At 41.7% G+C, this 16,413-nt stretch overlaps 1 protein-coding gene across 3 annotated transcripts in view; it reads right to left on the bottom strand.

Moving 5' to 3' along the window:
- Positions 1 to 16,413, bottom strand: part of cntn2 (contactin 2) — a 127,999-nt gene that overhangs the window by 57,282 nt on the left and 54,304 nt on the right. For all 3 annotated transcript variants that reach the window (XR_007035467.1, XM_047347998.1, XM_047347999.1), the window contains 5 exons: positions 14,538 to 14,719; positions 14,308 to 14,444; positions 11,912 to 12,041; positions 11,590 to 11,740; positions 9,304 to 9,431 (listed from right to left, as the gene is read on the bottom strand). Coding sequence is in view for 2 of the 3 variants with exons in the window: in XM_047347998.1 (XP_047203954.1) it covers positions 9,304 to 9,431; positions 11,590 to 11,740; positions 11,912 to 12,041; positions 14,308 to 14,444; positions 14,538 to 14,719 (728 nt within the window). In the remaining variant the exon portion in view is untranslated. The remainder of the gene's footprint in view (positions 1 to 9,303; positions 9,432 to 11,589; positions 11,741 to 11,911; positions 12,042 to 14,307; positions 14,445 to 14,537; positions 14,720 to 16,413) is intronic.

Here is a 16,413-nt window from a genome sequence, read left to right as displayed (position 1 = left end):
GAAATCCTGTCCATAAAAGTTATGAACAGGACCGATGACCAAGGGCAGCCCTGCCGGAGTCCAACATGCACCGGGAACAGGTCCGACTTAGTGCCGGCAATGCGGACCAAACTCCTGCTCTGCTTGTACAGACACTGAATGGCCCCTAATAAAGGGCCCCCAATTCCATACTCCTGAAGCACCACCCACAGGGCACCAAGAGGGACAAATGCCTTCTCCAGGTCCACAAAACACATGTTGGGCAATCCATGTTCCTGTGCATTTAACAAAATTCAGCCTGATTTGTTTGTCAGAAACTCCAGAAGACTCAGGAGGAGGCCTCAACAATCTCCCGGATTAAAGACTTCCTGACAAAGAGACCACAGTTTGTGAGACGGAAAGGGTTGTGTGTCTAACCAGGTAGTCAGCAGCAAAGGAGTAACACGGTGGACTGTCCTCTCACCATTCCTTTTCACTCACCTCACACACCAGTATAAGACAGAGTCCTGTCATCTGCTGAAATACCCTGATGATTCTGCAGTTGTTAAGTATATCAGCGATGATAGGGATGCTTTGAAAAGCAAGCTGGTGGACTGCTACAGGAGATCCTTTCTGGCCACAGCCTTCATCATCTATAATATTTATTTGAAGAAACTTGGATGAGTAAAAACAACATTTAAATTACCTTTAAGATTTTTTTTTTACTTGAAATTAATTGAATTAAGTGAAAGGCAGTTGATTCAACTGTATGTACACTGTGCTTTGAATATCAAGGATTATAGTTTAAAATTATTTAACACAATTTATAGAAACTGCCTTTGCTTGTAAAAGCTTACAGGTCTTATATTTGGGTCCAGGGTGTGTGGTTATGATGCAGTTTTGAATTATCCAACATCATTATGTCTACTTTACTGAAAACATAATTTAGGTAGTTACACATTTGTTCATTAAACATACAGCAGTTGGTGCACTTGTAAAAGGTTCTTAACAGTAAATAATATCAACTTTCAAGTCAAGTCAAGTTTATTTATATAGCGTTTTTCAGCCACAAGGCGCTGTACATAAGGAAAAACATTACAATGATACATAAAATCAAACAGAGGTAATTAAAAAAATAAAGAGAATAGAATGATGGATAAGAAAACGAAAGGAAATTTGGACCGAAAACATAACTAATAATGTTTAGATGACACAGTCAAAGGCCAATCTAAACAAATAAGTTTTTAATCTGGATTTAAGGCAATTTAGGGTTTCAGCGCTTTTACTGTTTTCTGGGAATTTATTCCAGATTAGTGGACCATAAGAACTAAAAGCTGCTTCTCCATGTTTGGTTCTGGTTCTGGGTATGCACAGTAGAGTTGAGCCAGAAGTGATTTATAGACTAACAGAAGTATTTTAAAGTCTATTCTTTGAGATACATGGAGCCAGTGTAGGGACTTTAGAACCAGGGTGATATGCTCCACTTTCTTAGTTCTAGTTTACACTCTAATAAATCTTTAAACAAAGTGGCCGCCCCTCCACCTTTTCTTTGCTGTCTGCTCTCACAAAGAAAATTGTAGTTCGGAGGCGTCAACTCTATCAGAATGGGAGCTTCATTAAATTCATGTAACCATGTTTCTGTTAAAAACATAACATCAAGATCATGGTCAGTAATGAAGTCATTGATTAAAAATGACTTAGTTGTTGATATTAACTCTGTGTCTGGTTGTACCTGACAGTTTATGGCTTTTTTTGATTGTTTATTACTGTCTCTTATCCTTTTGGCTTTGCTCTTTCTGTCACGTTTAAGCATAGAGGTTTTACAACTATCTCCTATTAGGGGCCCAAGTTTTTCCTTGACATGCTCATTTCTGATAGAGTTACCACTGGGGTCCAGACTATCACAGAGAAGTTATTTGAAGGTCCTGATTAGGAGGAGATAGATTAGGAGGTGGTGAAGGTCTGCGGCATTTGGAAGATGTTGGTTTAGTAGCAGGGCCTTGGCCAGGTGGGGTGTTGAATGGAGAAGATGTCAGAGCCCTTTGGGTCCCGATTTTAAGAGCTCCTTCATGTTATCAGAATTCAGTAAAGCAAAAAGCGGGCTCAGTAGGGAGATGGAAGAGTTCTGTGAAGTCTGGGTCGGGGTCTAGGTTGAGGGGGGTTTAACGGGGGGGTCAACCTCTCCTGTGGATTTTGACAGGGAGACCTTTTGTGATTACCTATCTTTCTCAGCCAACTGGCCGGTTGTTTCTGCTGGAGCTGTTGGAGGCAGCATTATCATTGTTGTTAATACTCCATGTTCTCTGCTGAAGGTCGAAGCTGCTGGGGATTATTTACTGACTAGGAGAGATTAGATGTGAGACGTCTGGCTCCCGGCTTGTTCAATCAGAAACCATCTTGAAGAGTTGTCTTTTTTCACAAAAAATATTAAAGTTGTCGATGAAGTTCACAGATGTAGTAGCACATGCTTTTTTCAACCATTTATTAATCATCAGAAGTCTCGAAAAATCTCGTCTCCACAGAAAATTGGTGCAAAGGGTCCGCTGAGAAACACCTTTGTCGGGTTCTGGGAGCCTGTCTGTTTTCTGCTTGCTGCTAACCTTATTCGTCCAGCAGAGGGTGTCGAGCTACAGGAGGAATGTGGACAGGTGTTTCCCATCTTCTGATCGCCGTGTATGCTACTTAAGCCGTGGCTGCCTGCTACTCGTCGCCTGAGTGTTGAGCCTATGTGGTATCAGTAACCTTGATGTCCATCGATCCCTTAACTATTCCTCGAGCGCTTGGAGCCTTTTGGATTACCTGTCTGGAATTCTACGTACACTCCTGGACTGAGCAATCTTCACCTTTTACTGGATCTGTGCTACATTATGACAAGCGTACTTCTCCTGCAGACCTGTCCACCCTCCTACGTAACTCCTGCTTCACCTTCCGCTCGCTTTCCACAGAAAGCACGTTTCGCTGTGAGCTCTACTTCAGTTCTCCTAAACCCCGTCTCCCTTGGCGGATTCCGTTCACTCTCTAGTAAGAGCATTTATTCATATTTATGATATTTATATTTATATATTTATATATACATTGCCGTCCTGTTTTCTTATCAGTTCTTTTTTCTCGCACAGTTGGAGAGACCAGATCCCTGTCATCCCTGTGTAGAATTTAGAAATAATAAACTTCTTTTCACCGTTTGATGCTCTCTACTTGTGTTCTTTCTGCATGTGGGTCAGATCAGTGTCAAAAATGATGTCAGAACACTCAGGCCAGACAGACCCAGCAGAGAGTCTCAGTAGAACTCTATCTGAACACTCTCACCAGATTCACTCTCATGACTCTGCTCTTCGTTCTCTTTCTGAACAGATCCAACGGAATAATCAGCAGCTAGATCATATTGTCTCGCTACTCCAGCATTCTTTAAGTCCTCAGACCTCCGGTTCCTCTGAGGGCGCTGTAGCAGCTTCTACTTCTCAACGTCTTTCACACTCACGCGACGTCACTTCCCCTGTTCCGGAGAAGTTCTCCGGTGACATTGATCATTGTAAGGGGTTTTTGTTACAATGTACTCTCGTCTTTAACCGCTCTCCTGCTAGTTTTCCCCATGATGATGCTAAGATTTCTTATATACTGGGATTACTTACAGGGAGGACCTTACGTTGGGCTGAGGCTCGTTTTTCTGACTGTAATCAGTTTGATTGCTCTTTTGATGACTTCATTCTTGAGTTTAAGCTGGCTTTCTCCTCTGAGACCGACCAGACTAGCGTCTCTCACCAGTTGTGGGCCTTAAATCAGAGAAATAGACCAGTCTCTGATTTAGCCCTAGAATTTCGTACTCTTGCAGCTGCTTCTGGCTGGAATGATAGTGCTCTTAGAACAGCTTTTTTCCAGTCCCTAGATGAGCCACTGAAGGATGAATTAACCTTGATTGATGAACCTAAGACCCTTAATGAGCTAATTTTGTTAGCTACACGGATTGACAGTCGTATGCATGAGAGAAGGAGAGCCCGTTCTGAGCATTTCCGGGCTCGTTCTTCTTTTTCTGCAAGATCACCACCCAACGCTAGGTCTCTTCCTCAAGTAGTTCTGCCTGAACCTGAACCCATGTTGATAGGTCGCACTCGCCTTACCCCTGAGGAGAGACAACGTCGTAGACAGGGGAACCAGTGTTTTTACTGTGGTTCATCCAATCACCTTATTGCAGCTTGTCCAACCTGTCCTACCCGGCCAAAAGACAGGGTCCGCTAGTTTTTTCGGGGGAGCTATCGGACCAGTTTAATGATTTTGAAGCCCCTAGATTTTCCCTACCAGCCACCTTGATTGGTAGTCAGCAGACTAGGAATCTTTTAGCACTCGTTGATTCTGGCTGTGAGCAGAATTTTATCGATAACAAGTTGGTAGAACTGGCCCAGATTGAGATTGTACTTCCTGATACGCCACGATTAGTTTCTGCCTTAGATGGACGGAGGCTGCATAGAGTTACTCACAAGACTATACCGATTGAACTGGTTCTCTCTGGAAATCATAGGGAAATGATTTCTTTTTATGTATTTCCGGTTTCTCAGTCTTCTTTAGTTCTGGGTTTTCCTTGGCTGCATAAACACAACCCTCATTTAAACTGGTCCGAACTCCGCATTGAGGCCTGGTCTAATTATTGTCATTCCAATTGTCTTCAGTCGGCCTTACCTGTTAGGAACTCCATTGTGCCTAGTCCTCTTAGTGATGACTGTCCCGACCTTTCCGGGGTTCCTACAGTATACCATGATTTAGGACTAGCCTTCAGCAAGAGTAACGCTCTCTCTCTCTACCCCCCCATAGGCCCTATGACTGTGCCATTGACCTTCTTCCTGGGGCTCCTCTACCCACCAGTAGGTTGTATCCTATCTCTGGACCTGAACGACAGGTCTTGGAGGATTACATTAATGACTCCCTAGCTGCTGGCATTATTCGTCCCTCTTCCTCCCCAGTGGGTGCAGGGTTTTTTTTGTTGGAAAGGATGGTTCCCTTCGTCCCTGTATTGATTATCGGGGCTTGAACCAGATTACAGTTAAGAATAGGTACCCACTTCCTTTACTTTCCTCTGCGTTCGAACCAGTTCAGGGTTCTACTGTTTTTACTAAGCTTGACCTTAGGAGTGCTTATCATTTAGTTAGAATCCGCCAGGGGGACGAGTGGAAGACAGATTTTCAGACTCCTTTGGGTCATTTTGAGTATTTAGTCATGCCTTTTGGACTTTGCAATGCCCCAGCAGTCTTCCAGTCGCTGATTAATGATGTGTTAAGAGATTTTTTGAACATCTTTGTTTTTGTGTACCTCGACGATATTCTGATCTACTCCAGAAACCTTGAAGAACACCATCATCATGTTCGACTAGTCCTTCAGCGGCTGCTGGAGAACCGATTATTTATTAAGGCTGAGAAATGTGAGTTTCATCAGTCCTCTGTTACATTCCTGGGTCTCATCTTAGAGGGTGGACAGGTTCGTTCTGATCCTGATAAGATCAAGGCAGTCCTGGAGTGGCCAATTCCCGAGACAAGAAAACAACTTCAACGCTTCCTGGGATTTGCTAATTTTTACAGGAGGTTTATACAGAAGTACAGCCAGACCGCAGCACCTCTGACGGCTCTGACCTCCACTAAGTTGCATTACACCTGGACTTCGGAGGCAGATTCAACTTTTCAAGCTCTAAAAATGAAGTTTTCCCGTGCACCAATCCTTATCCACCCCGACACTACCAGACAGTTTACCATGGAGGTTGATGCTTCTGACTTAGGGGTTGGAGCTGTTCTGTCCCAGTCTGCTGCTTCTGATGGTAAATTGCATCCTTGTGCTTTTTTTCCCCGCAGACTAAGTGATGCAGAGCGCAATTATGATGTCGGTGACAAGGAACTGTTAGCCATTAAATTGGCTCTGGAGGAGTGGCGTCATTGGCTTGAGGGAGCCTGTTTACCTGTCATTGTGTGGACTGATCATAAGAACCTGGCCTACTTACAAGCTGCTAAGCGACTCAATCCCCGTCAGTCTCGCTGGTCCTTATTTTTCTCCCACTTTAATCTGGCTATTTCCTATCGCCCAGGGTCTAAGAATACTAAACCTGATGCTCTGTCCCGTCAGTTTTCTGCTGATGAGGTTGAACTTAAACCGGTCTCCATTCTGCCTTCTAGCTGGACGGTGGGTTCTCTTAGGTGGGAGATTGAGGACTTTGTTACCCGCGCTCAGCGGGAGGAACCTGATCCAGGCACTGGTCCACAAGACAAGATTTTTGTTCCCACCATTGCCCGTTCTCGTGTCATCCATTGGCACCACTCTGCTAAGTTTTCTGCTCATCCTGGTACTAGTAGAACCGTGGCCCTTATTTTGAGAAGGTTCTGGTGGCCTACTGTCCACAAGGACGTGAAGGAGTACGTTCACGCCTGTATTATCTGTGCTCGAAATAAACATTGTAACCAACCGCCTGCAGGCCTTTTACAGCCTTTACGCATTCCTAGTCGTCCTTGGTCACATATTGCTTTAGACTTTGTTACTGGCCTTCCTACCTCTCAAGGAATGACTACCATTCTAACTACTGTGGACCGCTTCTCTAAGGCCTGCCATCTGATCCCACTGAAGAAGTTGCCTACTGCTTTTCAGACCGCCCAGCTGTTGATCAAACATGTCTTCCGGCTCCATGGTATTCCTCAGGACATTCTGTCTGATCGTGGTCCTCAGTTCACTTCACGAGTTTGGAAACAGTTTGCTATAGCCCTTGGAGCTAAAGTCTCCTTGACTTCTGGATTTCATCAGTCCAATGGCCAGGTGGAACGAATGAACCAACAACTCGGATCCACTCTCCGTTGCCTTTCATTCTCTAATCCTGCTGACTGGTGTAAACACCTACCTTGGGTTGAGTATGCAATTAATGCTCACAAGTCCTCTGCTACTGGTTTTTCTCCTTTTGAGGTTTCAGTTGGCTATCAACCTCCCATTTTTCCTGCCAACCAGGGTGAGGTTTCCGTCTCCTCTGTTCAACACCATATTCGCCATTACAGGGCTGTTTGGAACTCCACTGTCCGGGCCCTTCAGCGGACTGCTGAACTCAACAAACGTTTTGCTGACAGAAGACGTCGACCAGCTCCTGTTTACCGCCCAGGGCAACAAGTCTGGTTATCCACCCGTGACATTCCTCTAAAATCTATTTCTAAGAAACTTTCTCCTCGTTTTATTGGACCCTATGTGATTGACTCTTTAGTCGGTTCCACTGCAGTTCGTCTTCGGTTGCCTCCTAGTCTTCGCATCCACCCCACTTTTCATGTTTCTCAGGTAAAGCCAGTGTTCACCAGTGCTTTGTGGTCTGCATGTGGGTCAGATCAGTGTCAAAAATGATGTCAACCTTGATATTGAGACCTCCAACAATATTCAGAAGACGAGTGAAATCCTCCTTCAATCCTTCTGACTTTTTCTTAGCCATGTCATCCATGGCTCCACAGTGTATAATAAGGTTTTCTAGAGACGGGCGATTTTCTGTGATTGCAAGAATATTCTCTGAGATATCAGAGACCACGTTACTGGTACCAACTATAACTTCTGTGTTTTTCTTGTTGCAGACGTTTTTAATCCCATCCACAAATGTGTTGCCCACCATTAGTGTTCTTAGTCCAGTGGGGCACTTTTTCTCTGGCAATTTAGGAGAAGACTGTTTAGAATGCAGGTTGTTCTCAAACCTTTTATTGTTCTCAGAAGATGGATCATTTTCCTGGTTTTCATTCTGTAGTGGGGCAAATCTGTTTTGGAAGGGAACTCCATTATTTCCAGCTGTCTCACTCCTATCAGTTGTTGTGACAGCAGCTTGCTGTCGAAGTCTCCGTTTCCCAGGGGAAACGGGGCCATTTCTCTGTAATTCTGGCCATTCTAATTTATTCAAGTGCGCAATTCCGGTGAGTCGTCCACCTTGATGTTTTTGGGCATGCATCTAAAACAGGGTCTGTCGGTAGGTTTATTCTCAGTGTTCTGATTGCCGGCTGAGTCATTGAGCTGGCTGTCACTGTTTGGGATCACAGGCAGAGTTGAATCATCGCTATACCCCATATTCACCTCAACACTCACTTCTAGTCGATGGATTTTCACCTCCAAAAGAGCCAATTTCTGTAAAAGTTTGTCAAAGTCCTCTGTGGTGAAGGAAGGCATTTTGTGCTGATGAGATGGCGTCCACTTGTCCTTCTTTCTGGTTTTACACAAATCTGCCTCGGGTGGTCCTGTCATTATCTCACAAAAAAATATTTTACTGGCTTAAAACAGAAAAAGGTAAATGCAAATTTTGTAAATTTAGACACCACATTGTTTACTATAAATGAAGATCGTTGTATAGCCAAACATAAATACAGATATACCAGCCAAGCAGTTTATTACATTTTAAAGGTTAGGTTTTTTTTTTTGTAAATCACTGATATAACAGTAATAAGCCAACAAGAAAATACCATACCTAAAACTGGCTGGTTTACCAACCTTTGGCTTTTCATATACAGTAACTTTGGTCTCAAGCATATAAACTTATGTTTTTTATGTTAGAACCCAGTTTAAAGTTAAAGGAAACATACTTTCTTTTCTTTTCTCCATAACCCCTTGTGTTTGGTTCGGTGTTGTAGGGGGCTAAATCTCTCAATATTTAAGAGATGGGGTACACTGTGCATGATGTTCCTACTGCTTCAGGTGAAGTGCTTCCCTTCACCTAGTAAAACTAGAGGCTAACTATACCAATACAATTACTTGTTTCTTAATCAGTTCTTTAGCATTGTTATTCCTTTTTGTTGGATGTTTAATTGCTTTTCGTGCACTGACTTAATTCGAGTTAGTTTATTCATTTTCACTGATTCACAACAAGAGCTGTTTCACGGCCCTTTACAAAGAAAAATCATTGAATTTATATTTTAAATATGTAGTTCATTATATAGTTCATCCCATCATATAGGCAGAATCAAAGTCAATGACATACATACTAACTTGATCCTAGCTATTAAATATTGCAGCCCAGTTCAGTTTATAGTACAGTTTTATTACATTTGATTTGTTAAATAAATCAATAAATGTTTTAATTCCTTTGACTGTAGGCAGGCATTATTTTATTACTACACTCAACCATTTCCTGGACCACATTACTCATAACTACAAATGACAGACTAGTGAGGCCAAACATGTTATGTTTTGTATTCTGTTGAAGGAAACGAGACTATGCAGAGAAACCATTACAGTTCCATTTAGAGAAAACCTGAACCAGCATGTATAATATTAAGCCAGTGTCTAAAGCTTAGTTTTGGACATTTTGCACAATGGTACAGCCTAATAGGTAAGTGGTATTTTTGTGTCATTATGCATGAGTGGGTTTACCTCTAACAGACAGGTGTCCAGTGCTGTTGGCTTTGCCCAGATAGTTTTCAGCGAAGCAGGTATATTTTCCTTCATCTGCCCTGCTGATGTTGTAGATCCACAATGTACCATCTGGAGTCACTGTGATTCTGAGAGCACACAAGTGAGAGGCGTCAGAAACAACAACAGCTGGCTATCCACAGCACTGCTAACAAATTTATAATCCTAAAACTATGAAAACTGTTGTGCCCCCAGCCATGGATAGTGGATAAAATGTGGACTCTGAACTGTACACAAACAAGATGCTGGTAGAAACTGCAACTTCAAATACAACACAAATACTACCTCTAGTTCAGCAGCTGGAATCCCCGTGATGTCATGCAGCCATAATCAAAAACACTTTGCCCACTCCACTTTGTTCTCTACCCTCTCTCAGAGGGGAGGTAAACGCGCATGAATGTCTGACTTGCTGGCCATCTAGACTAATTCTTCGAAACTTGGATACAGAGGTGACTAGGATCTGATGTTCGAGTACCCGCCAATCGAGAGCAACCAAAGTCAAGAATGATCTACTGTCTGAATAATCTTGCATTCATGCAAAAAGGGCTAATTAAGACAAGTCTCTCCTGAAACATTTCTTTCTGAGCTTTGGAAGAAAGGCATCTGAGCCGTTGAGTTCCAAGAAGAGGCTCTATCTCTAAATCAGTAAAGCGGCTTCCTTCCTCCCTGCCGAGAGAAGACAGCAGGAATCGCAGTATCACACGTCTTACTAAGTGCTAGCACCAGGCAGGTCAAATATTTACATACGACTAATGGCCATCTTATGAGAGCCCATAAACATTTCTCTCAACCAAAAAGGTTATTTATAATTCAGCAAATAATTCTTTAAAATATAATGTTATTAAAAATAAGGTTTTATCTGCTCTTCTGATTTTGCATTGTTATTGGTTGTTGCCAATTATTGATCCTAATTAGACTAACTTTAGAACAAAGTTCTAAAACGTAGTTCTAGGTTTTATTAGTTATTGATTAGTTACTAAGCTCAATATAAGTAATAACTTTGCAGAAGATTGAAAACTGCATTTGATAATGATGTATTATGACAGTAATCAAACAAAGAATGTCTAACAGGTCTACAAAGGTTAATAATAATCATAAGTTGTTCTTAAGTGTTCTTGAATAAGATACATCTTTCATCTTTTGTGCTCCTTGTTTTTTCCTTTCACACTGTATCATGAGAAACATGATATTTATTAATTGATTTATGCCTTATTTTCATATTAGTGGTATATGGGTACATAATGACATTTCTTTTTAGTAATTTAATATTTCACCATTCAGGAAATTTCAACATCTGACATTTTATAGGCTTTTCTTATTTCACCTATACTTCACCTAATTTAGCACCAAATCGACATTTTTTATGGCTACTGTGATTGGCTGTGACTGTATGAGTGGTTCTGTCCTATAAATGTCCAGGATAGCTGACAGTACTTTCACGGAAAACCTCTGGAATGCTTGTACCATGCCAGAATCCAGTTTCTGGAGTGAATCACGCTGGTATAAACTCATCCTGAACCCAGAAATGGATCAGAGAACCGTACCCTGTCACGGTAACAACTGTTGGTCTTAGCACAGTTTATCTTGACCCTGGAGTTGTTCACTTACAGTTTGAATGCATACCAGGCCAGTGCAGGAGGAAAGACTTGAGTAGAAGAAGAAGAAGTAAAGGAAAAACTAAGTAAGAGTGCGAATCAGACGACGAAGGAGTTTCAAAATGTCTTGTGGGGCTATGTGGAGTAGTGAAGAGGTGCAAGCGTACAACTACATTTAAACACCAAAGTAGCCCCAGAAACATTGAGGAGACAGTCTTTCTTCTTCATGCTTTTTTTCTTTTGGATCAGCGCAACACTGCTCCTGAAACATTCTGTTGCAACTGCATGAGTTTGTTCGGTCCAGTCTAAAGGATCTCTGTGTGAAAGCAAACCGAACCAAATGAAGGGGTGGAATTTTCCCTTTTACTGAACCCCTGACCAGTGCAGCAGTGTGAATGCCCTGTAATCAGCCATAGGATACCAAAAACCAGGAAACCTTTCTTCATCTAATCATCTTTTTCTGGGTCCTTACTGACTTGGCTAAAAACCGGCTCCACAAACATTTGGATGATTTACTTTGTGAGTTATTGTCGTAAAATGCTTTAAAACAAAATTCAAAACAGTTTGTAAATTGGTTACAAAACTCAATTTGACTGGGAACAACATTGTGTGATTTACTGTTTATGCTTTATGAAATGCTAATATATAGTACCTGCTGTTGTTGGTAAGAAGCTCTGTTCCACGGCTCCAGAACAGGATGGGCTTTGGCGCTGCACGAGGGCGACACTCGATCACTACTTGGCCACCTCTAGCTGCCGGGATCAGTTTCCTTACCGGATTCAACCTGAAATCTGGAGCCTGAACTAGAAGGGGGATACAGAGGACAACATCATGCAGGAAGTCAGAATACAGTTCATTTAATAAACTGAAAAAATGTCAAATTGCATTAATATTAACATAATAATTTTTACTAATCTTATCAGTTTGTCACAATGTTTAGGTAAGGGAATTCCTTATTGGATAGCCTTTCTTACCTTGGACCCTCAACTCAGCAGATGAATAAATAGTGCCATGTTTGTTCTCAGCCACACACTGGTACATCCCTGAATCCTCAAGGGCCAGGTTACTGATTTTCAAATGTCCTCCATTCACAATAACTCGATCCTGATGATCAGTTGGTTTTCACGATGAGCAGCAAGAAGTGAAGAAACACAGAAGAGGATGACAGACAGCATAAATACAAAATAACGTGGAAAAGAGAATAAAGCAATTATTGGTTCTGTCTTCATCTGAAAAGCAAAGAAACCAAGCAAGAGCTAATTTAGGTAATTTTTTTGGAACCACAAAAGCTAACAGGTGGTCAGAGTAACTGTAGTTCTCTGCACGGATTAAAGAGCATCATTATGCCCTTAAGCTTCTAAACGTGCATTAAATGTAGCAGTATCTTAAACCCCATTGGTTAGTTAAAACTGTATTTTCAACAAGGGCTTATGTAAAAGCATGCTTTTATGTAATTAGAATAGGGCAGAAAAAATCGAATTAATCACGATTAACAGATTATTAAAGTAATTGTCAACCAATTCAGTAATCGAATAATCGTTAACTGGAGTGTATAGACTCTAAAACATGACACTTGAAAAAAGAACAAACCACTCAGAGCAGTAATTAAGCCAAAACTATACAGACATTTTACGTTTGGCAAAATTATACGTTTCGCATTTAGGATGAAAAATCGTCTTTGTCTGTAAATATGGTTTATCAAGAACTCTACTAGGGGCAAAGTTGTAGCTTCACCTGGTTCAAATTTTGTAAAGAAAAAATCTCCTACACATGTGGACAAAATTGTCAGTACCCTGCGGTTAATGAAAGAAAAAACACACAATGGTCACAGAAATAACTTGAATCTGACAAAGGTAATAATGAATACAAATTCTATGAAAATGAACAAATGAAACAGGCCTGGACAAAAATGGTGGAACCCTTAACTTAATATTTTGTTGCACAACATTTTGAGGCAATCACTGCAATCAAACAATTCCTATAACTGTCAATGAGACTTCTGCACCTCTCAGCAGGTATTTTGGCCCACTCCTCATTAGCAAACTGCTCCAGTTGTCTCAGGTTTGAAGGGTGCCTTTTCCAGACGGCGTGTTTCAGCTCCTTCCAAAGATGCTCAATAGGATTTAGGTTAGGGCTCATAGAAGGCCACTTCAGAATAGTCCTATGTTTTTCTCTTAGCCATTCTTGGGTGTTTTTAGTCGTGTGTTTTGGGTCATTATCCTGTTGCAAGACCCATGACCTGCGACTGAGACCAAGCTTTCTGATACTGGGCAGCACATTTCTCTCTAGAATCTCTTGATAGTCTAAAGATTTCATTATACCCTGCACAGTTTCAAGACACTCTGTGCCAGATGCAGCAAAGCAGTCCCAGAACATAACAGAGCCTCCTCCATGTTTCACAGTAGGGACCGTGTTCTTTTCTTCACGTGCTTCATTTTTCCTTCTGCACACCTTTCAGTTCACCTTTAATCTCTTTAGAAGTTTTTCTGGGATCTTTTGTTACCGTTCGTATTATCCGTCTCTTTGTTTTATCATCAATTTTCCTCCTGTGGCCACGTCCATAGAGGTTGGCTACAGTCTCATGGATCTTACATTTCTGAATAATATGTGCAACTGTAGTCACAGGAACATGAAGCTGCTTGGAGATGGTCTTATAACCTTTACCTTTAACATGCTTGTCTATAATTTTCTTTCTAATCTCCTGAGACAACTCTTTCCTTCTCTTCCTCTGGTCCATGTTTAGTGTGGTACACACCATGTCTCCAAACAGCACAGTGACTACCTGTAGCCCTATATATAGGCCCACTGACTGATTACAAGAATGGAGACACCTGTGATGCCAATTAATGGACACACCTTGATTTAACATGTCCCTTAGGTCACATTATTTTTAGGGGTACCATCATTTTTGTCCAGGCCTGTTTCATGAGTGTATTTTTTTAAATAATTCTGTTGAAGCATGTTTGAAAAGCAATGTCTGACTTTCATTTGTTCATTTTCGTAGAATTTGTATTCATTATTACTTTTATCAGATTCAAGTTATTTCTGTGATCATTGTGGGTTTTTCTTTCATTAACCGAGGGGTACCAACAATTTTGTCCACGTGTGTATTAAGAACTTTTTGCTATCTGATTATTAATCTATTAATGGATAAAACTGTCAAAAGATTGATCGATTAGCAACATAATTGTTAGTTGCATCCTAAATTAGAAATAGGTTAGCATATTTAAAGGAGCAGAGTAATCTATTTTTTGTCTTTTTTACTCTTTTTGACATGTTCTGTAAACAATAACCTTATTAAGATTTTAGATTTAAAGATAAAGTTCAGTATATGTGCTAATTACAGTAAGGGACCCTAACTTTGTGTTACCTGCGTGATAAGAAACAATCCGTTGCGTATCCAGCGTACAGCGGGTCGTGGTTTTCCAGCAGCTATACAGTTCCAGTTAAGTTCCGAGCTAATCTCCACTTCTGAGTCACTCATCACCTGCAACCATTCTGGCTGAGCTGCAGAAAGGGGAAGTTTGAGGCCAGTTAAATAAAGATTAACAAAACATCCCTGCTAAATTACATATTTTACATAAATTCTCTGTTTGTCACCATGTACAATGATGCGTCCGTGGTATGTGTCACTTCCTTCAGAGTTGTACGCTTCACACTCATAAATGCCCTCATCATCAAATGAGAGTTCAGGTAGGGTGAGGGTGGGACTCTGTGTGGAGAAGCCTACTTTAGACGGCATTAAACCATCAACCTTCCTCCATCGAAGTTTCGGGACTGGACTGGTTGAAAAATAAGGGAGAATTTAACAATACTGATAGTCACAAAAAGACTGGCTGTCTTCTTCTACAGCTCAGTCACCTAAGCGAGTGAAATACGTTGAAGACAACAAGTGAGCCTGGATTATAACACAGATTTTAATCAAGGTTAAACCAACTAAAAGAAGACCCAAAGTTTATCCAGGATGGGAAATTTATGAAGTCACAGCTAAATTTGATTAACTCACAAGCCCTGTGACTTGCTCTATCCCTTGAGTATTGAGTTGAGTGCAGAAACGTTGCATGTTTCGAGTGTTCCGTCACTCAGTTTACCTCCTCGATCCCTGTATTATCAGGCTGAAGAAACCTCTCTGAAAGCATCCAGTATTCTCCTCAACAACCATTATCCTCCAACAGCTCCAGAACTCTGATTCTCCTGCCTGCGTGCCCGCTCTCCATTCACAAAAGAACTCCAGCTCAGGATCACAACCTCATCCCTAGCCTTTCCCTACCAGACTGTGAACTGTAAGCCTCTCTTATTACTTCCACATATTCAACTGAATTCGGCCTCACCAATACCTCTTCTAATTAAGGCTCTACCTCAGAGAAAAGCTAAAGCCTCGAACCCGGAGATCCTTCTAGTTCCCCTCCGAGTGCATCAACCCCGTGATAAGTAAATCTTTGAAATTTTTTACCTTGCAATTAGTGTGTGGTTCTGCCTGTGGGTCAGGAATTTATCCCAGAACATGACAATATAGATGTTAAATAAAAGTGGCATGAGAATGGACTCTAAAAACTGGAATGGAAACTAAAAGTAGGTCAGCAGTGAAGCCCAGCAGCAGCAGTTCCAAGTCCAAAGAGGAGCTGGGAGAGATGCTGGGCACCACTACCACATCCCCACTCCTGGCAGTGCCCAGAACCCGGTTAACTCAGCAATCGCACACGATCCCAGCAACAAGACTGGCCGACACAGAGGAAGAGACACCCTTCAAGAGCCCCAAACCCACTGGGCAGGCATAAGCCCACCATGGTAGCCAGAACCCAGAAGAACCAAGAAATAACCCAAAAGGGCCAAGGAAGGGATTCGCACCAGACCGTAGCTTGGTCTCTGTGTCCTTTGGTTGGCCTGACACATCCTCAAGACCCATAGGCTGCCAGCCAGGATCCCACCACACACACACACAAGCTTGTGTATGCATGTGTGTGTGTGTCAATGTGAAATGCTACTATGAATATATGTCTAAAGTGCTTTAAAACTAGCGCTGCAGTTGGGTAGTTGGAGAGCCCCCTGCTTGACAGCAGTATTTCCCACATCCCAGCCCCAATGCTCATGTATGCTCAGTGTATTAAAACTGAGATGCAGAATCCAGGGTACTCCAAGCTACCCCGTTGATGATACCCTATCTCCAGCCGTCAGTGTAGTGTTCTGTGCTGCTATTAATGTTATTGTGTGACATTGTCATTATAAAATAATCTCCTTGAAGCTATAAATAATAATAAAACAAAACATCACATAAATGAAATACAAATATTGGTTGTATTATTGTCTTTGCAAGAATGTCATATATGTTTTTTCATGTATAAAATAATCCACTGGGATATTTATCTGGAACACAGCCCAGCTAGAACTTATCAAATAAGGTGTAAGGGTTTCCACGTGAAGGAGGGTGTGGCTACAGAGAAGCGGAGAGGAGAGACGCCATCTCTCAGGACTGGTA

The sequence above is a fragment of the Girardinichthys multiradiatus genome, chromosome 20, assembly GCF_021462225.1.
Source record: "Girardinichthys multiradiatus isolate DD_20200921_A chromosome 20, DD_fGirMul_XY1, whole genome shotgun sequence".
Classification (NCBI taxonomy): Eukaryota; Metazoa; Chordata; class Actinopteri; order Cyprinodontiformes; family Goodeidae; genus Girardinichthys; species Girardinichthys multiradiatus.
The sequence above is the reverse complement of the archived record's forward strand: the minus strand, read 5'-3'. Positions and strand labels throughout refer to the sequence as shown.